The 27389-nt window shown below is 38.2% G+C and overlaps 1 protein-coding gene across 3 annotated transcripts in view; it reads left to right on the forward strand.

Annotated features, from left to right (window-relative positions):
• The window catches only part of EDIL3 (EGF like repeats and discoidin domains 3), a 271141-nt gene that overhangs the window by 209343 nt on the left and 34409 nt on the right, over positions 1-27389 (forward strand). For all 3 annotated transcript variants that reach the window (XM_075740487.1, XM_075740486.1, XM_075740485.1), the window contains 3 exons: positions 1172-1327; positions 2425-2569; positions 8543-8727. In XM_075740487.1, the coding sequence (XP_075596602.1) occupies positions 1172-1327; positions 2425-2569; positions 8543-8727 (486 nt within the window). The remainder of the gene's footprint in view (positions 1-1171; positions 1328-2424; positions 2570-8542; positions 8728-27389) is intronic.

Below are 27389 nucleotides of genomic sequence, written 5' to 3' on the forward strand. Positions count from 1 at the left end.
GGACAGCAGATACCTGATCTGTCTCTGACTCCATGTATTCTTGTACTGGAGCTGCTATCCCAAATTGTAGGGAGTGCACTGGGTCAGCTCCACTAACTGGGGAGTAGAGATGAGATTCATTTAGATGAAGCAAGTGCTAATGTAGTTTAATGTATTATTTACATTATCCTGTTTGTTTACTCTCTAGTATTTCCATTCATCTGCTTTTATCACACATCCGCCTGCACCTTCACCCAATTCTCACTGTAAGCTCTTTGTTAAGCTTCGTTTGGTGCAAAAGTTACAGACTTCTGCCTGCCAGCAAGAGGGTGGAAGTGCAATGGTCACAGATTGCTTCTTGGTTGACTTCATTTCAGGGACAAGGCTGATGATGGTGGCATTGCTTGATTTGAATATAACATTCTGAATTTTGTGAGAATATAGTTGGCTTCCCCATATCATAGATGGATAAAGAATGCAAAATTAAGGTTGTCTGAATATTATTGAGCTCTCCGTACCTCTTGTTTTGTAATTCAAGGTGTTGCGGTCAACTCAGACAAGTACAAAGGGAATGTTCATATCCACTGATAGCCACTGATATTTTACTATTGACTGTTTTGGGATTAGCATTTCAACCATGATTTTGAGATATATGAATTTTCAGTGAGAATCAAGTAAAGGCCTATTTGTTTGCTTTACAGAACATCTCTGTATTTTTACTTTCACAGAGAAATTTAACCTGAAGTTAACTTAAGCTTTTTTGTATGGGATTGCAAACTGGCTTCTAATAGAACAGAATATTCAGCCTTTGGTAAATTATCACACTGTTGCATTTGCTTTTTAGGAAGGAAATATACAGCAGTAATCCTATATGACAGTAATATGCTATATCCCAGTAATAAACCAGTAATGTCCTATATATCAACTATATATATATATGTTTGTGTACAAATACACATGAAGACGTAAGCATAATACAGGCTTTTGGTTCCATTTGTTTCATTTATTTGTGTGCGTATATACATGAAATGAGTGGAAGATTAAAGGAATCAATGTAAGAGTAAAGATAATAATTGAAATATGACTACATTTTTTCCTTTCTGTCATTTAAAAAAAATAAAAAATCAAAGGAATCTAGAACCACAGTTGTGTCTCTCAGATGGTTAGTGATAATGTTGTACTGTTATTTCAGATAAATCTGCAGAAGAAGATGCGAGTCACCGGAGTTATAACTCAAGGTGCCAAGAGAGTTGGAAGTCCAGAATATGTAAAATCTTACAAGATCGCATACAGTAATAATGGGAAGTCATGGACAATGTACAAAGTAAAAGGCAAAAATGAAGATATGGTAAGATTAAGTCATCTGTATATGAACACATCTTATGGTTTAGCTGCCTTCAGAGGTATGAGGTATCTCTGGTAGATAAGTATAATTGCCTGACAGTATGATATAGTTTGCTTTGTTCTCTAAAAAAAAAAAAAAAAAAAAAACACCAAACCAATAAATTTGCACTTTCTGTCTGCTAAGAATTTCTTATACTTTAATTGATGGTTGTATAAATACTGTGTCCCAAAGCTAGAATAATCCTGTTTATTACACTTAACTGATTTTCATTTTAATTAGTTTACCAGTAATTACTCATTACTCTGTTTTCAATTTAGTTTTATTACATTGGCAGATTAGTGTTAACCCTTAAAAGCATAGAACCCATTCATCAATGCTAATCTCTGTACTGCACAAACAGTATCAACCAGTGGGAAGTATGTGTTTACGGTTTATAGTTACCACTTATTTTTTATAGACTTGTGCACACAAAGCAACAAAAATCTCTTTACTCTGTAAGTTAAGATAGAACTAAGGCACTTGCAGCATTAGTCATAGTTTATTAGGAAATTAAAATGCTGTGTGAAGAGGTATATAATGAAGGAAGAAAACAAAGTACAACCATATCTGGTTAGAGTGAGGAGTGAATTGAAAAGAACGCTTGTAGGTTTAATTCAGCTCCCCCTACGATCAATGAGAGGGTTACGGTGCACTTCAGTGGGAGTTGAATCAGGTTTTTGAAGTAGAGGGGAAAAAATAAATGTCAATCAGCATAAATAATGGCAGGCTAAATTGAATTGGGACTATTTAATACACTAATTAGAAAAGAAGACATAATTTAATTGCATTAATAGCTTCAGTTTCTAGGAGTGACAAGATAGAGGCCCTGATTCAGTGCAGGTGGCAAACATGCAAGTGCAAGCCAATGGCAGTATGTTTTGCTTAAAAAATTGTGTGCTGGGCACTAGAAATGATAAAACAACCTCTCTTTGGGGAAAGCTTGCAGAGAAATGTGCTGGGATGGTCAGCAGAACAACACGGCTATTTTTGAGGTATGAAAATCAACTAAACCTCCAGTAATCCTCCTGGCACATTTTTATGAGTATGTCATTTTATCACAGGTGTTTCGTGGAAACGTGGACAACATCACCCCATACGCTAACTACTTCACCCCTCCAATTAAGGCGCAGTACATACGGCTGTATCCTCAGGTGTGCAGAAGACACTGCACACTGAGAATGGAACTTATTGGCTGCGAACTGTCAGGTGAGTTTTCTGCAGTCACCGCATCTCAGAAGTCAACCATCAAGCAGCACATTTTTTGTGCCCAAGTTGTAAAGCATGTGCAGTTTATTCCTGGTGAAATGCAGTTGGCAGAGCTGAGTTTATCCAGATAGTTACTTATCTCTTTTTATGTAAATTATATAAGCAGCAACACTTACCTAAATTATGTAAGTGACATAGTTGCTTACAGTAGGGCAGTAATAGCAGTAGAGTAGTGTGGTAGCAACCTAATTACACTTTGTAAGTCCTTCTGCGCACATTGGCCTCCAATTACACGCGACCTAGAAAAGGTCATTTATTGCAGTTTTAATATCAACAGCTATCAGGACCTGTTAATATTACACACTAAGCAGACCATGAGACAGAGAGTCTCTAACTCACAGTTACACTTAGCACAGCCTAAACTAAGCACTGAATATGATTTCTGAGCACCAAAGCTGTTTGTGCAGCGCTGTACAGCAGAGTCACGGCAAAAGCAGGCATCAAAGCTGATTTGAATAATTTCTCCTGGCTGCTGGATGACTACACTGATGTGCTCTGTGACATCCTCAGAGGTACAAGGGTGCTTCAGCTGCCATCAAGGACCACTCAACGTTGTCCTGGTTTTCAGCTGGGATAGAGTTAATGTTCACAAGAAGCTGGAAGGGGACACAGCCAGGACAGCTGACCCAAACTAACCAAAGGGATATTCCATACCACATGACATCATGCTCAGTGTATAAAGGGGAGCTGGCCAGGCAGGAGGGTTTGCAGCTCAGGGCCAGGCTGGGTATCGGGTTCTGGGCGGTGAGCAAACTGCATTGTGTATCACCTGCTTTGTATATTCTGTTATTAATATTGTTCTTGTTATTTTCCTCTTCCTTTGCTGTCCTAGTAAACTGTCCTTATCCCAACGCACCAGTTTTACCTTTTTCTTCCAATTCTCCTCCCCATCCCAGTGGGGGGAGAAGTGAGCAAGCAGCTGCGCAGTACTTAGTTGCTGCCTGGGACTAAAACACAACAAAAGTGCAGTAAGATATATTTTGCTGGTCTGCTTTAGCCAAGATTTCAGTTTAAATTTGTTTTGTGGGTTTCTAGCAGAAGCAGGGATTGTGTCTCGTAGAAAAAAGTAAGTGAACAAGTGAAGCCAATATAAACCTTCTTAAGGTTTGTAGTAGCAGAAGTTATAGCTCATAAATGTAAAGCCTGACCTCTAGCCACTCTCTGCAAGAACCATGTTCCCTTACAAATTCAGTAAAGCATGTAAATTTTTTATCTTTTTCAAGAGCTCAACCTTTTACTAGTGGGAGCGCTCCACTGAATTCATTTAAGAATGATTTTTATGTGGCTGCCTGCTTACTGTACAAACAATAGTCATCCAGTTCACGAATGATATATCAAAACAGCTGGAGTTAAATAATTCTCAGTCCTCTAGTGGCATCAAAACCAGATTCAGAAATGAAAAGTTAACGCATTAATCTCACTGTAGCCCTTTTCCAATATAGATAGGTTTGAGAGTAAATAGAAAATTCTGTCTAGCTGCTTTAGTCTATTAGATTTTTTTTTTTATGTCTTCCATTTCTGGAACCACAATTTAGAGTAAGTCCTTGCCAGAATGACCAGGAATTGTTTTGCTCAAAGAACTGTGAAAGCTACTGAAGTGAATTCATTTCACTGGTCTCCTAACAGTTTCAAGGTCATCATTTCTTAGAACTGCAGGCAGCCAAGGCTCAGCAGAATAATTTTAGTCTTACTAAAAGAAAAGTACAATTACACATAACAACAGACTAATTCACTCTAATTCCAGGTGGTCTATCTTAGGCTGAAAAACACTTTGTTTCTCTAACAAGTCCTAGTGCTAGAGAAGAGAGTCACTACTAAGTGACTCTACTAAGGGAAGGAGACTGTCTCACAGCACCAGATCATCACAAAAACTAATTATTTCTTAGGACAAATTTCAGCAAAATGTTTGATATAATCTGCTCTAGGCTCATAAATAGCTTTACTTACCAGGACCCATGGTCAGATCTTACTGAAAACCATGATCAATGCTTCTGGAGTTAGCCATCAATAAATTAGGCATTAATTTTCATGGCCTTGTGCCTTCCTGCCTTACTTGTGCTTTGCACATCTCTGTGGTGTAAATTCCCTTCTCTTCATAGAGTATTGATGTGGGGGAAGAAACAGCTCACAGTTACTGTTCATTAGAATGCCTTTATTCATAAGCTGTTCTTAATAAAGCTGTTGTTTTTAAAAACCAGTAACTTCTCACAACATAATCACTTATGCAATTCACTCACACACTCCAACATCTGCATATAGCAGGCTCTGCCTTCTTGCATGCTGTTCATGTCATACATGGTTGATGCTTGTGTATGTTGGTAGCTGTGTAACAATTCAGCAAATTCTTGGTATTCTGAGTTTGTCAGTTCTGGCAGTGGGATGCAGGTCCCCACAATTTAACCACCCTTGTGAGACTTATAGCATCTCCTGATCATGCAATTTTCCTCTTTTTGGCATGTTCTCTGGTAACTATTTCTCTATCCTAACAGTACCTATAACTACCATTCACATAAAGTCACACGCAAGGGGAATTTATAGCATCTGCATTTAATACTAGATTCCCCTCCCCTTGTTCATCTTCATCATTATCTAATCTGGAAAGGAATACTATGTTCATATTAGGAAGAATCTCTTGGTTTTCAAAGAAGAAAAATATCACAGTGTTAATCAAAACAAAATCACTTTGCCCTCAAATAATTGACCTATGCTGCTTTTGCCTGTACTGCATGAATCCTGGCCCAAGACAAGAGCCATGTAGACCTTTGCATGCAGATCCATTTGTGGTTTTGCCCCCACTGCACTGGATATTTAATATTTCCTTTGATAGTTTGACCTTTCTTGAAAGAAGAGGTGGATGAGTAGCATGGTACAAGGTGCAGACCGAACAGTAAAATATTATGCCCTCAGAAGAGTCAACAGAGAACAACCTTTGTTTGGATTTTTTCAATTTTCAGATACTAAACCACACTCATCATCGTTATTTCACTGCTCCTGTTTCACTGAGCTAAATCAAAAAAGAAGCAACTGCAAACTTACACCTAGATAGGTTTAAACATCACAGTTTACAAACATCATCATTTATCACAGATGGTGATATCCAAAACATCTCAGACATTTTGACCGAAGATGCTCCACTGAGCATAGCCATAAGTATGTCTACATGAGCTCTCACTAACTGTAGCAGATTGTAAAAATCAGAAGGAGGATTGAATCCTTTTGCAGGGACTTTGCAAAGCAAATTTAAAGAAGATACAGTGCAGTGAAGAGATGTCCCAGGGAGTCATGACCATTATTATAAATACACTTCTATGAGTGTATGACTATCTACAAACACAAAGTTCTGTACCAGTTTGATGACTTTGTCCTTTGCAATCTAGGTTATAGCTCACCTATCAAAATAAATAGTTATCATCTGACACTGTAGCAGGGTGCTATAGGAGCTGGGAAACAACTGGGTCTGCTGTTGCTCTCTGTGACACAGCACTAAGACATTGTTCTTCCACCCATGTGCATCATGTTCATCTCTTCTGGTTCTCATTATTCTTCTCACTTTCTTCCATTACTTTGAAAAACTATCTTCCTCCTCCCTTTGGGGCAGTGGAGAAGGAAGGCAACTGTAAAATCCTATTAATGCATGCACACATGCACAGACACACAAGCAGACACATCTGTTGTTTCATAAATCAATAATAATACTCAGAAGAGATAGAAATATTTTTGATGGATTGGACTAACACAGAAAAACAGTTTTGACAACCCATGTTTTTGTGTCAGGAACCTCCTTCAGATTCCCCAGATGAAACATTCCTGCTGACAGCCCTTGTGATCCTGGAGCAATACTTCAGAGTTGAATAATAAGCAAAGTCCTTCTCTAAAGCAACAGATGAGTCTCTCTCATTTCCGCCATCAATTGCTCCCTCCTACTCCAAGAAAAATTGTTTTGTGGTTGTTTTGAACTAGATAGTTCATTCTAGAGACAAGGCTGTGCAATTTCCATTTGTGCACTGAGAATCAGTTCTGAAAGTTTGGGCTTTTTTCAAAAATTAACTCTGTTTTCAGTTTGTTTTTTAATTGAATATGAAACATGAGAGTATTTCAAATTTTAAAGGCAGTTGTTACTACATGAAAGAGCATATTATTGTTATTATCCATCTCTGGTAATATGCTTTTGCTCCTGCTATTAGGCCCCCAACAAAGGCCCTGATCTTACCTTCCTGATTTGAATCCTCATAATTCCACTTAATTCTGTGTGTTAAACCTACGGGAGAAACAGAAAGTAGAATCTGACAAAAAGGTCTTTGCTAATAATATCAAAGAAACTGAAAAAGAATCAGGTCTTTAAATCTGGGTAAACATACTGTGGAGGAAATGAACTTTTAAGAAAAAGAGAACCAGCTTTGATCTCCAGCTCAAATAAAGTGAAAAACCAAATAAAAACTTTGAAGATGTTTTAAGTGGTTACACTGTGCTCTGGCTCTGTTGAGAGACACCAGCTGAGTAAGGTCATGGTCCCAGCAGGAAAGCCTTCACAACTTGTATTTGTGCTTTAAGAAACACAGCTGGTGACTCAGCAAATGATTACCTGATAGGAACCAGATCAGAGATGCGGGATGTGTGTGTCAGGTGGAAAATCTCTGTCCTCCTAATGATACATAAACTCAGGGTTGTGTGTATTCATGGTGATGGTGCACTCCTTGAAAAACCATGTATGTTAGATCCTGGGCACACTCACACTCAGAGTTAGAATATGTTAAAATATTATTTGCAATCTAAATGCGTTCAATCAGATACTGAACTAAGTAGGATCACCTCATTTGTGGAGTTAAAACTTTGGTACAGCTGCACGTATACAGGTTTTTGACAGCTGGGACAGGAAGAAAATGAAAAATCTGCTTGTGTTTTATGTTCCCATCTCCATTTTTCACCTTTTCCTCAAACAACCATCAAGCATTACTCCCCCCAGCCATACATCCACCTTCCCTGACCTCTTAGCAGCCTTCTTGCTCTCAGCCGCTTGACTTGCCTCTCTTTTCCTTATTTATTTTAGTCTTTAAATCAGGCAGCTCATCTGCCTCCCTTGACTTCCAGTACTGTTTTTACAGTGCTGCTATCCAGGGGCATCTACACTGTTAGCTTGTGTCTTCCATCTTCTGGGTCCCACTGTACAATAGCAAGGCAGAAGAACATCGAGTGACTTTTTTTTTCTTTTTTTCTCATGGACACCCAACAGAGAAAGGAGAATCCCAGGATCTGTCTTTTGCTACAATCACAATAACCCAATGATGTGGGACATGCACCTGGCTTAAACAAATAAGCCATTAACTCTCAGTTTCTCCTAAGCGATTATCTCCTACTATTCTCCCTCCTTCACAGTTGTTTTTCTGTAGTCTTCCACTCCGGCAGTGGGTGTTGGGACTTCCTAAGGTTTTGGCTCGATGTCAAGTAATTCAAAAGCATAGAAGAGCTCAGTGCTTGTTAACATTTTACTTCAGCAGTAGCTTTAAGAAAAAATAATGTTTCCTTAGTAGGCAAACACATGGTTGATGTGACATGGCATAAAAGTGTGATAAAATCAAACTGAATAGGGGAAACAATAGCAAGCTGCTGGACAGAAAAAATAAAACTTAGATAAGAAGAGACGAAAATAATCTTTCTGTTTGTTTGCCTTCGTAAATTTATGCCAGGATAAAATACATTGAATTCTCTATCTTGTTTTTGATTCTTCCAAGGTAATGTTGAAATAAAGTGCCTTGAATTGGCTATTTTTCATTGTTTGTTTGCAAGTTTCTCCAACAATAGTCTTGATTAAAGCCTTTTCTTTCAGAATTGCTAGTTGTCTTTTCCATAACAGAAAACCTAAACCACTTACAGAGATAAGTAGGTGGTGCCACAGATCTTATTTTCCTGTTCCAGGTTGCTCTGAACCCTTAGGGATGAAATCAGGACACATTCAAGACTACCAGATTTCTGCCTCTAGTGTTTTCAATACCCTCAACATGGATATGTTCTCTTGGGAGGCCAGGAAAGCCCGGCTGGACAGACAAGGAAAAGTTAATGCCTGGACCTCTGGCTACAATGACCAGTCACAGTGGTTGCAGGTAAAGTTCCACGTACATTTTCCCAAATGTTTATGTGTTTGTTTGTGTTTCAAGTATGGGGATGGTTGGCTGCTTTAGGTTTTTATTGATATTCTTCAGTTTCTGAGTGTAACCATCCTAACTCTGCCACATATAGACGGTGAAGCTCTGAAAGCCCACACAGATCTTTCTGTCTTTGGTACCTCAATTACAGAAAAGCCTTGTGAGGGAAACCTTCACCTCTACTAGCCAAACTTTAAGAGTTGCCCAGCAGCCATGAATTTTCCTTTGTTAATGGACACAAATAGTAATTGCAGATCTGTTTCACTGACTTCTGCTCTTTTTTTTGAGTTATTTCCCCCCACACCCCTGCTTCTTTCCTTCCAAAGCTCCCTGGAAAAACAGCTTTGTGCATGTTAGGAAATCTGGCCGATAGAAATTATCTTTGTCTAATCAAGACTACTCATAATTACCTTCTGACATCGCTCTGAAGCTAGCAAGACTGATTCAGCACATGAATTCATTATAAAGTTGTGCACAGGGGTTGTTTACAGCCTGGGAGTGATTTATAGAAGTAAGTAGTACACTAATGTGAAAGATTGGAATAAATCACTGATATGGAAGTCTATTTGACCAGTTGCTGACACATTTACATTTTCTGAACTGTTGACAATAGCAGTGTTTTGAGTCATCTGCCAGTTTGCAGTGCAGTTCTCAGTGGGAAGCCTCAATAGCACTAGACGTGGCTACTAACCCCCAGCAATCTTTTCACATATAAATTATGACATATTATCTTGTTTACCTACAGTTGCTCAGCAATTTAGCAATATGATTACTATTCTTTTTCCCAAGTTTACACACGTACTGAAAGGGAGGAGCAGTTGCCTTCTCTATTTAACTTTTGAATAACTGAGGATCCTGGGATTTGCTGAAAGTTTTTTTAGAGCAGCTTGTTGAAACAGCAGTTAGTGACTTCTAGAAAGCAGGAAGATTTTATTGCTGTTTTTTACAGTGGAGACGCAGATTAAAATGTTTCTCCACATGAAAGACAGGCAGTTCTATCATATTTAGCCCCATCAGTGATACCAAGAAACCAAGAGTGTGCAGAGACTGCACAGAAATATCCTGTGGAGTGTTATTCCTCCTGTAAGTGGATTTTTAGTTAACTACAGATGGCGAGAGGCTGCAGAGTTAATTCTTGTATTCTAAACTTTTCCATTCTGTTCTAAATCTTGCTATACTTGAACCTACCTGAACCTGCAAATTGATTCTGACCACTTGCACAGTCTCTGCAAGTCCTTGAAGTATCAGGCATACTATTTCTCATCAAGTCAAAAGAAAGTTGTGAAGAAATACTCGTCTTTTATTTCATTTGTCACATGGCTATGATAAGAGTTCAGTAACTTCACAGATATATGACCAATTTACCCTTTCCTGAAAGTCATTATACTAACGATATTTTTCTAAAAGAGTATGACAACATTTCTTGTTTGAAAATAAACCAGGTGGCATTAAAACCACTTGTTTTCTCAGTCCTTAGAATGGTCATTAACTTCTACTATAGGCTGATTTATTTGAATTCAGTCCACAAGTAGAGATGGGCTCACATGCTTCAAGTCTAGGTAATGATTCTGTAAGAAAGACATGCCTCTCATTTAAATTCATCCATTCATTGTTGTTCTTTTTGCTGTTTCTTCTTTAAAATGTACAGTATTGTATTGGAACCTTTTAACACACTGACTGCAATTTTATCATCATGCTGCTTTCATAAAGTTTAGTCAAAACACATTTGTAAGAAAAAGAGTGTGAAAACAAACTTATCTATATGCCCTTTACCGTCAGCAATTACATATTACAAGGAATGATCCCAATAGCAATTCCGTGGTATCCTAAAATGGGCTTAAAGTAAGACAGAGATTTCTGGATTTTGCTAAAGTAGCTGGCCTACCAATATGAAATTTCAGTGTTAGCTTTCCATGCCTTTTGAATTTTCTCCACATGCCTTATTTGGTTTATCTTTTATAATTTTCAATAGAAAGCCTATAAGATGGGGTAAAAGCCTACTGAATGCCTTTAAAAATTATTAGTGTAGTACGTGGTATGTGGATGACTTTAACAGATCTGTTCTGACTTATATTGGAGCATATATGCCCAAATGCCATTGCTATCAACTGTGCCTCTGTTTAAAAGCTTGTGTGCTGACACATATCTCAGAGCACCTGCTGTGATAATGGTTGCTAAGAAGCAATGTTTGTATCATGTGTATAAGTGCTACTTGCTACTTATGGGCAGTTTACAGCACTTTTGGATGAACCCTGGAGGTGAGTTCTTCTCCGTCATAAGCTGGAGTTGTTTTATTCAGTTTTCTCTCGAAAATGCTGAAACTTCTGTGTATTTTAAAATCCTGCTGTTAACAAGTATGGTCTTTGTTTTAAAGTGTTCTGGATCGCTACATCCATAGTTTAGGTCCAGAAGGCAGGAATATGAAGTACTATGTGGTTCCGCACACAGACTGTGCATTTTTAGGTTCAAGAAGAATACTCACCTTATTGGTGCTGCCATTGTTGAAAATCTGTTGTGATCTACATTCTACTCACTCACGAACTCCAGGTTCCCCACACAACACTCCTTTACACCAACCACCATCATCACTAGTAATGGAAGAAAGTATTTTTGTGATGTGGGGGAAAAGTTAATGAGATTAGATGACCAAAATCATTCTTTCCCAGTTCATAATCTGGGTCTGAATTCCCCTATGTGCTTGCTCAAGGGCACTCTTCCCATTCCTTTAAAGATGATGCTACAGAAGCCATGTCGGTTACCTGACCTGATTCATAGCACAGGAGCTTGGTAACCTGCCTCTTCAGTGTCTCTGTACTCATTACAGTAGAAATCTATGCAGCTTGGTGATACAGAACAACATACCTGTTCAGGTTTGGTACCAAATCTAATGCAAACAATCAGTTCAAGCAACTTCCTCTGCTCCTGAATACTTTTCTTTAGGGATTTCCTTCCTTTTGGAGACATCTCTGTGAAATTATCTGAATAATAGTAGAATTAAAGGTTGGGGGGAGGTAAGGAAGTGATATTAAAAAAATTAAAATGTAATGGTTCACTTCCCATAATTATGGGCAAACTTAGCATAAACTAAGCAAGGTAGAACATTTAAGGTTAATTATTGAGGAAAGAAAGAAAAGCCTAAATTTCACTTTCCTTCAAGGCAGTCCCTTTCCCTCATTACTTTGATTTGGTTATTAGCATCATTTGCTACCTTGAATCAGCTGTCCTGGTTTCGGCAGGGATAGAGTTAATTTTCTTTCTGGCAGCTGGTTAGTGCTGCGTTTTGGATTTAGGATGAGAATAAAGTTGATAACACACTGATGTGTTTAGTTGTTGCCAAGCAGTCAAGGCCTTTTCAGCTTCTCATACTGCCCTGCCAACGAGAAGGTGGGAAGTGCCCAAGAAGCTGGGAGGGGACACAGCCGGGACAGCTGACCCAAACTGACCAAAGGGATATTCCATACTGCATGACGTCATGCTCTGAATATAACTGGGCGTTGGCTGAGAGTGTGGTTCGGGAACTAGCTGATCATCGTCTCTATGTGGTGAGCAATTGTATTGTGCATCAATTGTTTTGCATGTTGTTGTTGTTATTATTATTATCATTATTATTATCATAATCATTATTATAATTATTCTCTTCTTTTTCTGCCCTAAACTGTCTTTATCTCAACCCACAAGGTTTAGGTTTTTTTCCATCTTCAATTCTCTCCCCGATCCCACTGGGAGCAGAGCGGGGGGAGTGAACAGCTGTGTGGTGGTTGTAGCTGCCAGACGGGTTATACCATGACACCAGCTCACAGGCTTTTCCGAGGATCTCTTGCTGAACTACCATGACCAGGCTGCTTTCCCAGTTTGGGGAGTGCTTCCGCGCCTCCTGGACACAGCCCAGGACTGTCATTCCAGTTGGTCACCCCACTTCCCATTTCTTCAGTTATTTGGCATTAAAGGAAGTGTTAAAGTACTTCCCGCCTTAGGCCTGGAATGAGGCACTGAGGCTGTAAAGATTATTTAAAATGATTCCTACTGATCTTTCAGATGCTTGGTGACTGCTGCTGTAAACGGGTTTTCAGCATTATGTATCTCATTTTCTTAGCTGAGACTATCATTCAAAAGAATTAACATTTTCCTCAATATCCATTCCCACTCTATTACGAATTTTCTGCACTTTTAAATTATGAAATCAGGACAGAGGCTTAAACTCTCTTTTCTCTATTTACTGTTAGTTAAGTTTTGGTGTTTTAAAATATTTCCTTGTTTCTGCTAGGTCGGCAGATGCTATATCCGTCACCGTATCAATTTCCCACTCTCTCTCACTGCCCAGTAAGGACAGCAAGACCTTGTACTTTAATGCCTTTGCCTGTTTGTCCTTTGCCTGGTGCTTCAGCACGTAATTTCTCCAATGCTGTTCCTCTGATCTGCCATCCTCTGCAATACTCCTTGGAGCTGAGGCACCTTGGTTTGTTTGGTGTTTCCAAACAGCTGGACCTTTCTTCTCCCCCACAACATTCTCCTTTGCATAAATTGTTTTGTATGTTATCCTAGTTCTAACTTTCTAATTGTACACAGGTATTGGTAGTATTTTATCTTCAAACCGGTGATATGCTGGGTTTTTTGAAGGCCCATATCTCTACAGAGCACAGCTGGATGAAAAGGATGCCCATCTTGAAAGCCTGCTGAGGTTCCTTTTATATCTCCATATTATCTTCAGGTCACCAGCACCACTGCAGTACCTTTACGTTTCTAGTTGTACTTAAAACTTTAAAACTGTTTACTTGCTGCAGAAATGACTTTCATCTGGTTGCTTAGCTCGTATTTTGCTGCAAAGCTAGTGGAAGGTTCTGCAGCTTGATGTGCATGAGTAATAAACATTATACAGTTAATTCACACTTTTTTTATATAGTCACCATTGAACTCCAATGATTTAAAGAAAATCATCCCTCTCTTAAATAGTAGAGTGTAGCAACAAGCAATGTCTTATTCTAATGTTTCTTTTGCTGATGGTATGTGATGAAATCAGCTAAGCACTATTAGGGAAAAACAGTTGCTGCAAAAGATAGCAGATTGTTTGAAGACTGGCAAAGAAACTCATTTTTAAAATGTGATGATTGCCAGTAGTGTAATACATTTGGCTTAGGTATTTTCCTCCCAACCTAATCTCCAGTATTAAACAATATTACTGAGATTTTTCATCGACACTGTTAGAAAACAATTGTCTCAGTGCTGCAATTGTCTTATTCTTTCAGTTTAATACATGATCATCTTTTTTACATCACAAAGTCTCTTATCTGAAAACAAAGGCAAAATTGTATTCCAAATATTTATTCATTTTTTGTTATATATACGCAAAACTATGTTTATCTACAATGTGTCATGCCGTCGATAGGATCTACTTACCTTCATTGTCTAGCATTTATTTACAGCATTTAAGCTTCTAAGTGATCATATGAAAGAGTTGTTATTTAAAAGCCAAACCAGACCCAGCTTCAGCTCAGTTTTTCTTTAGAGTACTCTTACAGAAAATAGATTTTGTGCTATGTTTCTCCAGTATTTACAAAATTTGACAGTGGTACGTGTTGTGCTTTAAACCACCAACACAAGTCATCTGAAATTGTCTAAAAACTAAGATAAATGAGGATTAAGAGAAGACAGAGGGTAATCATGCCTTACGCTATGTCAGCTCCAGCAGCCTCATGCACAGCTAACATGAGCCTAGAGAGACAACCCAGACCTTTCTTTTGCATTTCACCAAGTTATTGGCTATATAATCTGATGGAAAGGGACTAAACTACAGCAATTTTTAATGTTATGGATTCTATATATAAAATTTACATATGTAGCTTATAAATATCTTAAAATTCCTACTTCTAATTAGTTACTTAGGCTCCTTTTATAGTCAATGGAAAGAGGACAGCACTATCAAGGAATAATTCATCCTACTCTAAGTATCTTAAGTTTCCTGTTATGAATCACCCTGGAGATATGCCTTTATTCTGTTAGCCACAGAGACAGACAATTAGGTTGAAGAAGAAGGTGAAATTTTGAACAATGAAAGGTAGATGAGGTGAATCCTTCCCTTTTTCAATATGGGAAGAGAATACAATTTTTCATCTCATAATGGTTAGCTGAACTTATTGTAATGTTGGTGTTCATTCTGTCACTAAAAAAAAAAAAAAAGGAATGTTGTTTCCTGTCTCTCATGTGCTATTTGCTTCTCATCTATTATTGCACCTGCCTCTTTCTCCCCTTTTTTGTTGTATTTACCTGTTTTTTAATGAATTCTGTAGAGCCTTACTAGATAGGAAATCACTTTTCTAAATGCTGAAGACAACTCATAAGGAGAAAACTGTGTGGATTGTTTAATTATCTTCAGAATTGTGTTCTTAGCAAAGCAAGCATTAATACTAATACAAGTCAAAGTAAGCAAATAAGTGGTTTCTGTCTAGCCACCAGCTTAAATATTTTATTTTAACACCCACAGTCTGGAAGAAAAAAGAAAATGCTTAACAATATCTTAATTGAATATGGACTTGAAAGACCCAAAACTGGGATAGGATAAAACGTTAAAGACCAATCCAGTAATTAACATAATGAGGAAGTTATATGACTCCTAGAAGGCTTAGACTGCTAAGCAGTGTGTTGTTACTGGTCTTTGAAAGATACGACATTCTATAGGAATTGTAAGGTTAATTAAACACATTATAAACAAAGGGCATGTATCTTTCGCTGCAGCTTCAACAAACCACAGCCATCACCAACATATCAGGAAGGAATCAATGTCCTCTACATGTACAGCAACGAAAAGATGCAAAGTTGGTACTGTTTTTTAATTGTAATTGTCACAAGCAGAAAAGTGAGTTCTCGTATTTCAGATGGCAAAAGACAGATTCTAAAGAGATCAACCTTTCTTTGTGCCATGCTTTTTATTGGCATACTGAAAGATATTTATTCTATCTTTTCAATTCAGTCATGTTTTTCTTTTCTTGTGGTTCTTGGCAAGGTAGCTGTCATTTTCTGCTTGAAGGACTTAACTTGGGCACTCAGCTTTAGCATCTCCTAGGTCTTAAGCTTACCTTGATGAGGAGCTTCACAGAGTAATATTCTGTTCACACAGTCTGATAGTTCACAGGATACAGCAACATAACAAGGAGAGTTGTGATTAAATTATGAATATGTATCCTTCCTTTCCCATACTTTGCCAGAAATTTGCTATAGATAAATTTCCCTATAAAAAGCAGCCAGTGGTAGACACAAGGTACTAATGGACAAATAGTTCCAATTGATTTAGTCAAAGGCAAAGCAGGTAAAGAGAGATAACCACTTCTAAATTGCCGAACAAGTCATTTCACTGACTTCTTCACTTGCCCATAAACCATAGACTTAGGTTTGCATCTAGATGGTCACTTTTAGGATAATGTGTAGCTCGAGATGAATAGCAAGCTTTTTTCCTTTCTTTCTTGTTTTCTTTTAACTCTGAGCTCTCCATCATATGTTATCAATGCTTTTTTAATGCTACTAACAAACACATAGCTTTGAAAAATAATGTTAACAGGTATGCCCTGATTTCCTAGTTGGAGTTACTTGCAAGCAAATATTTGATGGACGTTCCAGAGGTCACTCTCTAACCCAGTGTCCTGGTTTCAGCTGGGATAGACTTAGTTTTCTTTCTGTTAGCTGGTAAGTGCTGTGTTTTGGATTTAGTATGAGAATACTGTTGATAGCACACTGATGTTTTTAGTTGTTGCTGGGTAGTTGTGGTGTATACACCAAGTCAAGGGCTTTTCAGCTTCTCACACCCTGCTAGGTGCACAAGAAGCTGGGAGAGTACAACTAGGACAGCTGATCCAGACTGGCCAAAGGGATATATACCTTATAATGTCATGCTCTGTATATAACTGGGGAAGTGAGCTGGGAGGTGGGATCGCTGCTCAGAAACAGACTGGGCATCAGGTTGTGGGTTTTTTCCCTTCTGCACATGGTGAGCAATTGCTTTTGTGCATCACTTGTATTATTGTTATTACTGTTATCAATGTGATTACTTTTATTATTCTCTTCCTTTGTTATCCTATTAAACTGTCTTTATCTCAACCCACAAGGGTTTTTTTTTCCATTCTCCTCCCCATTCCTCCCCATTGCAGGGGGGGAGGAGTGAGCAGGCGGCTGTGTGGTGCTCACATACCCGCTGGGGTTAAACCATGACACCCAGTTTTTTCCCCCAAATCATTTCAGGTTAAATGCATTATTCACATTAATAATGTTACTAAATTGTGCAGTTCAGCACTGCCCTTCCTAAATTGTCTTTGACTTTGCAAAGCTTTCTTCTGCAATTCATTTTATGGAAATGTTTATAGTGGTAATTGAATTTAAGCCTTGAAATTAAATAAAAGGCAGCATAAAATCTTGGTTTATTTTGCCTTTTCAATGCTGTATTTAGACTGTATTTTATCATTTAGGTTTGATTTTACTCTGGCCAAATACAAGGAGATTATAAGAAGGAGAGGCAGAGTACAGAAGCTCTTTCTTGCAAGGTGTCCAGGAAATAGGCAACAGATAGATACAGCATGATTATTTCTTGGGATAAAACTTGTATGACAATACTTTCATAAAGAGGTACAAAGGAAAGAGTCCATCTGAACCGTAAACTAGTTATGGCTAAGATTTTAAAGGAGAAAAATGTTTCATTGCACAAAGTCCTAGTCTGTTCAGTGAATTATATTCCCTACTCTCTCTGTTAAGTCTTCAGAAAAAAATAAGGGGTTAACTCAGTGTTCCAGAGCTTATCTTTGAAACATAACAAATTCATCATCACTAACAAAAATTACTTGAGAAGTTTCCATAAACAGTTGAATCATGCCTTGCTGTAAAGCATTGCAAGAGAGTACTGTCATTTCCCTTACTGACTTGTAGTTTTTGTCTGTGTATCACTCCCCTGCAGATGAAAGTTAAATTGAATAATGACCCATTTCCTATTTACAATAGCAGGTTTTGATCTTGTTTTAAAAAATCTGTGAGTATAAGCGAAAACTCCCTGGTTGTTTCAAATTTTGATGTACATAGGAGTTGACTCTCAAGTAGTTTTTGTTACTGTGTATTTACAGTGGAAATTTTGCTCTTACTTGATGCCAGTAGCAGCACCTTCTGAAAGTGGCATGCATTAAATTTTAATGGAAAGATGTTAGATTTTCATTGTTTTAAATTCCTGCCTGTATTACCTAGCTATCCTTTCCACCAATTTGAAATAATGCTCTGTCTCTATTTGTGAAACAAACCCATATTTTCCTTGCCCTCTCTTAAAATAACAAAATGGCTACACAACTGGCTAGATAGGAATACAGAAGGAAAGGATGCACATATGTTTCATGCCTTCTTCTTCCATGGTAGTGTTTCAAAATAGCATCCACTTTTACCTAATAAAACTGTTCATTGTTTTCATAACTACATCTGTATTAGTTTTAGATTCAAGCACAACTGGACACAGTTGTTTCCCCATAATACTTTCAATCTTGACAAGACAAAAGGATGACAAAGAAAAAAGATGACGGAGAGAAATGAAGCAACCTTGACAAGGTCAAATATCTTTAAGCAGCAAAAAGTACCTGATATAAAAACAGATGAGAGAATAGCCAGTGCAAGATGAAAGGAAAAGGATAGAGTGGAAATGGATCTAGTTCTGTTTTCTGATAGCTGAATGCTTTATTAACTGGACTGTGCTGTTTTTCTTGGCCCTGCACGTTGTTCCCAAATGTTATTTCTTGACTAAACAAGACACAGATATTTTCTTCACATATCTGTCAAGATCTTATGAGTAAAATGTACAAAGATCTTGGAAAGCTGTTCTTCACCAAATAGGTCTTTCAATTTTGCATTTGTATGATTTTAGTCTTTATGCCACTTTAAAAACATGGTGAAGCTGTATTACACGATTCTGGTTGACTTCAGAACATGTTTGTTCAAAATCTGCTATTCATTTTCTTATTCTGCTCCCTACATAAAATAGATGGAAACAGATTGGTTCCTAGCTTGGCAAATGGTGAACAGAGATAGTATCTTTTTTGCTAAGTAAATAATGAAATTGAGACACAAGCACAAAGAAGTAGTGGTGGCAAAGGAACCTCAAATTAATCTATGTGAAAAGGCAACAAACTACATTGCAGCTCTCTTCAGAGGAGGGGGGCACATGCTTAACCAGGCTGACATTTACCTAGCAGTAAGCAGAAAAATGAAACTAGTCCTATCTCAGCATGTTAAAGCATCACCTAAAGTACATATGTATATTTCTCTTGCTGTTTTTGAATCTTAGCTTATTCATTGGTTTCATCATGTATTTTTCCCTAATAACATCCCAATCATACTTTAGTGTTGGTCTCAGCAGAATACTTAATAGCTTGGCTTTTTTGGTTTTGGTTTCCATGTTAACTCAGGTGTGTCTATATAGCAATGTATTGTGCAAGACCCTCTTTCCACTCTGCTTAATAACGTTCATCCTGCTTGATCCTCAAGTAATGCAAGAGCAGTTTCCCTGTCAGAAAACATGACATAAGAGAAAAATCTTAGCAGAAAAGGTGAGAAAGAGAGAAGGAGAATTTAAAAGGGAAATCACAGTAGACACAAAATTCTGCAACTAAACATTTCTTCAATTATCTGGGTCTTGTTCAAGAGCACCTTGAGACTTGTAAGACAGAGTATCAGAAAAGGGTCTCATCAGAATTTCCTCACTGATTTTGGGCTTGTGTCTGTGTGTTCATCTACTCACAGGAGCTGAGAATTACTCGACAGGCATAAAGATAGAAATAGAAGCAAATTTTCTCTGAACAGAGCCATGTTTTTTAATCTATAATTCATCTTTGACATCAGGACAGAGCTGAGACGATATCTCAGTTGACAGTGCTTGTGCTCACATTTGATAGTTTTCTCTAAAATAAGTCAGATGATAACAGGTTATTTTAAGGGAATGCATACTTTAAAAGTTAGTCCTTGGAATTACAAGAACTTCCTGCCTAATTAGGTCCTATACATAACCAAGTCTTAATTGCTTTTGTTGTTGGAGTGATATCCTTAGCAGCTTCATGTTTAATTAACCACAAGATATATTAATCCTATTTCAACCAAGCCTTTCTTTGTTGTATAATTAAGCAGAAAAAATATTTTCACAATTAGAAGTTAATTCTATACATACCTAGTAAAAAGAAAACACCTCTGTAAAAAACACAGATCTGCTATTTCTAATGGCAAAAGTAAAAATATGCAGAACTATCTTAATGGGTCATCATTGTTAAGAGGTAATGAGAAATGCAACACACCAATACAGTTTCCAGCTAAGAAGTATTAAGAAGAAAACTATCAGAATGTTTTTTAAAGGCCTTACCGCAGATGGTTAATCATCTCCCTTTGGCAACATCAGAAATACTGTGAAGGCATGATACAGTATTTATAAATATAGAAACAGACCCTCATTTTATATTCCTTTATCTGAATTTAATTTTATTGACTTTACCTTGGGATGTTCCTCCATTTGTCTTATTTATACTTAAATTACATTGAACTCAAACATTGCCACTATATAACAGATATACAAATACTGTGGATTCAGTTTTGTGTTTTCCTACATAATACTGAGCATCCTGAACTTTTAGAAACCTCAATAGCATGTTGGCAGAGTAGCTAAGACTTGCTTTTTTGGCAAAGTACCAGACAGCTTCAGCTGATGTTGTTTCATGAACCCAAAGAATAGAAGTAAGAGATTTTTTAGAAGGTGGGTTCTTGACTCACTAGCTAACTCACATGTCAATATTGAGACTATAAAACTCAGTGACCAACTGAACTGGCAAAGTATAGATGTCTCCAAACTCAGTAAGGGCCTCAGAGCACAGCAGTTGCATAGTTGAGAGTGGCACACAAGTCCACATAAGAAAGCCATATTGTCTTCAGTGTTTCTCCTTGAGCCTGTGAAGGATCTCCATCCACTTCAACAGGATCTCTGGAATTACCATGATTTTCTTCTATATATAAATATGGGTTTTGTAATAATATATGTACGAGTAGGGTGAACCTTAGTCAAAGCATGTGGACATTACAACAATGATGGATCACGTATTAGGATAACGTGAGCCAAATCCAAATGATCTAGTGGGAGTGATAGCCTGATCATCAGTAGAGAGGTTCCCGGTGACTAGCAAACGAGTAATACATTCATTTTGCTCCTTAGACAAGCTTGCCTGTTTCTTGCCCACAGATCTGTCTCCACTGGGAGGACTTCTTTACTCACAATAAACCTCAGAGCTGCTTTAAAACAGCTGCCTGTTTAGTTAATAGGGCTTGACTGCTTTTCACAGCATCTGCCACCAAACAGTTTATTCTTTTCACTTCCCCCAAATGTATGTCGATATAAATTGCAGGACCATAGTAGGATTTGCTTTGTTTTCCAAAATACAACACAGGGTTGGGTTTTTTAATTTGAGAGGAGCTTAGAAATCTTGTTTTCCAAAATTCACAGCAGTAATTCATAGTTCTAGAAAGTCTTTAGATATTAAAAATTATATCTCTGTTTTATGAGAATTTAAGAGTTATTTGAGGGTTATTATCGGAGAGTTTTAACATGGTTCCCTTAATTTTCTTTATTCTTCATCTTACTGTATGTAATTTTGTGTGGCTAAGGCAATCTGACTCTATATAGATAAGAAAAAGATTTTTTTTAATTCTATGATAATTTTCTATTTAAAATATACATCATAAATAAAATATAAGAGAATGAAGGAAGGGTTTTCTGAAAATTTTGCATGTCTGAGTTACTTTATATCTCTGCAAGTGCATATGGGGATGGGCAATCTTTCTCCTTTTCCTCCTATATTTTTTTAAATTTTCTGGTTGCATTCCACTGTTTTGGTAAAACGTCATAAATGTTATCTGGTTTTAGTTCTAAAGAAATAACAATGACACCCACTAGCAAAGCAAGAGAAGGTTGGTAGCGAAGGACCGCAGTGTAGTATGGAATGGAATTCAAATGGTATAATAGCATTCTGGGAAAAAATGGAGCAATTGGAAATAAATATTGCCATGTTGAGTAACATCTAACTCTGTGATTTTAAGAAGTCTGCTGTCATCTATTATGGAAGCTCACTCAGAAGGTGGAAATTGTGGCTGATCAATTTACATTGCAGTCCTCCCATTTTGCATGAGCCTTTCCATTTCATTTTGACTGAAACAAGAACTGAATTCTGGGAATTAGATTTTATTTCTTGCATTAAAAGATATAAGCAAGTTAAACTTTAATGCACAAGAAAATAAATGAAAACATTAAAATTAATTATTCAAATTTAATCTGTTCCTCAGTTTTACAGAGAACTGTAAATCTCAGATGAGTATTACACTTCACCCATTTAGGCAATGTGGTCTTTAAAACTGGAATAGAGACTCTTTATGAGAGGCTTTCTAGACAATTTGATCATCTGTCATTTTGCATTGTATCACCTCATTATTTCACAGATTAAAGGGAAATGCATAAAAAGAAGCCCTATGCCATGATTCTGCAAAGTCATTGTTTATAAAATACAGATCTCTTCACTGAACTGCACTTGAATTTAATTGTCCTGTAGCAGGGATAAACACAAAGGCAGGCAGTTCTGCTATTTCGTTATATTAGTTTATCACACCAACTTTAGGACCATATTGCCCACAAAAGACCGTAGGAGCTACTTGGGAGGATTTTTACAGCTCAGGAACTGCCATTAACTAACCTATTACAGTAATGTAATTTATTTTTTATTTTTTTTTACAGCAATGTTAATATCCAACATAAACAATGCCTATCTGAGATAGAAGAAGCCAGCTAGTAGTATATGTTCAGATATGGTTGTCAGCAAGCTGATCTTCACTCTTTGAGCTAGATTTAAGAATCAATGCTGTGATGTCTCAAAATTAAGTATCAGAAGTCTGATCCAGAATGTAGCAAAGTCAGTGTAAATGCTGGTGGTTTTTTTCTATATATTTCTTCCACAGTACATAGGATAATGCTTGGGAATAAACAGTGTCATGCACTTCAACACCTGGTCCTACACCTCTACCTTACTAGAGCAATTGCTCCTGTTAAGTGCAGGATTCATTGCCCATGCCATCTATAGGCTCAGATGCCTAAAGTACTTAGACTTTTACCAATTTGGTTTTCAGTTGTGGGTTTTTTTAAGGTTCAGCTGAATATTCTAAGTTCTCTTTTTTTAACATAACAAAAAAAGTTGGAGAAGAGTATGGAGAAAGTGTATCAGGAATGGAATATGTACTATTTTTCACAATGTAAGAATTAAGTGGGGTCACATGAGATTAGCAGATGGCAGGTTTATACAAGTAAGAGGAAACATACCCACATTAAAAGCTAGCACTGAGCTTGCTATAGTAGTGGTAGTCCATACCACTAGCCACCTATAGGCTATATGAACTAAGGATTTAGGAATTTGATGCTTTCTACACCCCCATTTCTTCTCTGTACTGCCCATAAGTGGTTAATTAGATACTGCCTGTTGTGCCTGGACAAGGGAAGTATGTGTGGCAAGAACTACAGAACATCAGCCGTGTGAGTCCGGTTTTAGGAGGTGGTTTTACACAGTACATGATAGACCAGAGAAACTCTGACAAGTGATTTTGTGGCTGTGAGAAGTTGATTTGAATTCAAGTGGAGACTGGACATGAACTCATCCAGTTCTTACTGGAAGAAACCGATTAGAAATTACTAAATAGACAAAACACATGATGCTCAAGAAATTCCCTTATCTGAAAATTAATGGCGACTGCAGGTGTATTAGGCAAACATATATGTGTATCTTTTGCCTTTTGTATCTACTTTTGGAAGCTGAATACTGGGCCCTTGATTTGCGCCAGTACAACTTGTCCTCCTTGTTCGTACTTCCACAGAGACATTTACCATACAAGCAAAGGTTCCGCAGTCAAGGAAAGGGAAAAATAAACTGAACAAGTAGGTTGGGACAGTATAATGGTATTTTATTAACATGGATTTGGGTTTGGTTTTTTGTTGTTTTTTTTGGTTTTTTTTAATTTTATTTTATTTTCAGATTTCTGTGTAATTCTATTGTTAGGAGAACTGCTTTCAAAAAATTCTTGTTTCATTTAGCTATAATAAGTGCTCAGTGCTTCAGGCCAAATACAGGACACATGTTTCTGTAGTCTAAGAATCAAAACAGTTTTCTCCACTGAGGTTGCATAATCTGATTGACTCAGGAATAATGTCAAAAGACTAATTTATGGATGCTACTCTAATTTTATAGAACTTTCAGGTTTATTTCTGCAGAATCATATCCTGCAACTGTTGCTCCAGTTTACACTGGGACTTTTCCTCTTTTATAATCCTATAAAAAGATGAGTATGATTCCTTACTGTGCATAGGTGCGTCTGTATTTTTCTTAAATCCATTTAGCCAAATCTAAGCAGGTCACTGGCATTCCATCTCTCTTAAAGGGAGGCAAAAAGCAATTACTGTTTTCCTGAGATAGTTATCTGGGAGATACAGAATGATCGGGGTGGAGGAGGAGGGTCAATGTTTCTCTCCATTGACTCTCCATTGACTCTGCTGTATTGACCTGGCTATCTTGGGTTAGGAGCCTACTTTTCAGAAAAAAAGAAGTTAGTGGAGATTAAGTCTACCCCTACTTGTCACTCAATATTTTTATTTTATATTATTTAATATAATTATCCAACTAATTTTATTTCGATATTATTAAAGCAATAACCTGAAATATATTCCTACATAATAATTTCATAGCTAAGAATGGTATTGTGCCAGCATGCTGTACCCTGAAATGAACACATGCCTTTTCCAGTTAGCCCTAAGGAAATGAAGAAAATCTTGGGGGGTTAGCAATCAGGGCAATCTGATTGTATGAGCAGATAATATGAAGTATTTGGAATTTGTTTTTAGCAGATTAGCTGGTTTCATCCATAACACTGGACTGAAAAGCTCCCTACGGCACTGTCAGGTGGACAAGGAGGACTGCATTAAAACTGGGTAAAAAGTACCTGAGGACTGCCAAGGGGCTTCCTTATATCTCATAAATCCTCTGTGTGTATGTCTTCCTCTTCAATTTTTATATATTTCATCTCAAGCACTGTGCTGTATTTCACGTTATATAGCTGAAATACCTCACCATAGGATGAATTACCTACATAAGCAATTAAGCAAGTTGCTGCGGGAACAACACACTTGTTATTACGTAATTGTTTCCTCATCAATATCTTTAAACTCTTAAATTACCATTATGCGTGATAGTGTCAAGCAATCTTCGCAATATTGTTTCTGTTATTAAGTAAAATTGCACAGAGGAGTTTGCACTTCACAAAGGAATGGAAGAGCTATTGTGTAAAGGGACAGATAATGGTGTCCCACAGAAAAATTTTTCAGTGTTACAGATGGCCAAAGAAATTCTAAAGGTACTGACAGTAGCTTTGATTTGTATAAATGACAATATTTTTCAACCTGGGTAAATAAATGATTGGAGAATAGGCAAGATGCTGATAGTGAGCTATCTACAAAAAGCTTAATTTACTGCAACTTCCAAACATGTTTGTGGCATATTGATGAGTAAGTAATCAAGGCATAGAACATAATTAGCTATGTGCTTTATAAATGGGGGGGGGGGGAGAAATAGAGATTTAAAATCTGATTACTCAATTCTACATTACTTTCTTAGTATCAAAATAACTATTATTAAATGAACTGCTTTAATAGATGTCATTCTCAGAACACAATATACAAATAAGGATGACATGCAGAATTTAGTGTTGGTTTACAAATATGAAGCATAGCTGAGTGAATTTAGAAGCGTAAGCACTGTAAGTTGTACTTAAGACTAACTTCATGAAACAAGAACTTCAATTTTTTTTGTGAGAACTCATAGGAATCTCTTGCTCATACAGAAGCTGAAAGATTTTTCACTCTGCTGTGTTTCACTCTGAGTTGAAAGCACTTTGTATTAGCTGAAGCTCACAGTAACAAAAATATGATTTAGGCTAAGATGTTATGAGGAAACTGAATGCTTGACACTCCATTGTAACAATATAAGCTGCTCATAAGCAATACAGGAACATAGGGAGAAGAAGAGACAGTAGGAAATTGACATGGAAATAAGAGCTTGTCGATCTGACAAAGAACAAGCAAGTGTTTATGTATTGTCTGTTCTCCTCATCGCCTGAAGGAGAAGGAAGTGTTGCCTACAAGACATATTTTTTCCTAGATGTTTGGGTTTTTTCCCCTGGGATGGAGGGTTTAATTTCTACAATGGATCAATGGATATTGCATAGAGACTGCAAATTAATGTTTGAAGACCTGTTTAGATACCTTACTATATAATTTAATCTTTTAATCATACTTATTTTGTGTTAATTGTTGTACAGGCTTCCAAATTAGTACATATTGCTGCAAATATACATTTTTACAGATTTCAACAAATACAAATGTTCTGGGTTGACCCAGGCTGGAGGCCAGGTGCCCCCAAAGCCGCTCTGTCACTGCCCTCCTCAGCTGGGCAGGGGGGAGAAAATATCACGAGAGGCTGGTGGGTCGAGATAAGGGCAGGGAGAGATCACTCACCAGTTACCGTCACGGGAAAAACAGACTGAACTTAGAGAAAAATTCATCTCATTTATGACCGAGCACATCAGAGCAGAGCAATGAGAAACACAGCCAAAGCTTAAACCCCATCCCCCAGCCCTCCCTCCTGCCCGGCCCAACTTCACTCCCCATTACTCTCCCTCCTCCCCCCCCAGCGGCACAGGGGGACGGGCAATGGGGGTTGGGGTCAGTTCCTCACACATTGTCTCTGCCGCTCCTTCCTCCTCAGGGGGAGGACTCCTCACACTCGGCCCCTGCTCCAGCCTGGGGGCCCTCCCACGGGAGACAGTCCTCCACCAACTGCTCCAGCGGGAGGCCTTCCCACGGGCTGCAGTTCTTCACCAACTGCTCCAGCGTGGGGCCCTCCCACGGGCTGCAGTCCTTCAGGAACAGACTGCTCCAGCGTGGGTCCCCCACGGGGTCACAAGTCCTGCCAGCAAACCTGCTCCGCCGTGGGCTCCTCTCTCCACGGGGCCACAGGGCCTGCCAGGAGCCTGCTCCAGAGTGGGCTTCCCACGGGGTCACAGCCTCCTTCAGGTGTCTCCACCTGCTCTGGCCTGGGGTCCTCCATGGGCTGCAGGGGGATCTCTGCTCCACCATGGACCTCCTTGGGCTGCAGGGGGACAGCCTGCCTCACCGTGGTCTTCTCCAGGGGCTGCAGGGGAATCTCTGCTCCAGCATGGACCTCCATGGGCTGCAGGGGGACAGCCTGCCTCACCATGGTCTTCTCCGGGGGCTGCAGGGGAATCTCTGCTCCACCGTGGAACTCCATGGGCTGCAGGAGGACATCCTGCCTCACTGTGGTCTTCTCCAGGGGCTGCAGGGGAATCTCTGCTCCAGCACCTGGATCACCTCCTCCCCTCCTTCTGCACTGACCTGGGTGTCTGCAGGGTTGTTCCTCTCACATCTTCTCACTCCTCTCTCCAGATGCAAAAAGCTCCTGCCATTTTTTTATTAATCTTCTGAACTCTGTTACCCCAGAGGCACTACCACCATCACTGGTGGGCTCGGC

This window comes from Balearica regulorum, chromosome Z, assembly GCF_011004875.1.
Source record: "Balearica regulorum gibbericeps isolate bBalReg1 chromosome Z, bBalReg1.pri, whole genome shotgun sequence".
Taxonomy (NCBI): Eukaryota; Metazoa; Chordata; class Aves; order Gruiformes; family Gruidae; genus Balearica; species Balearica regulorum.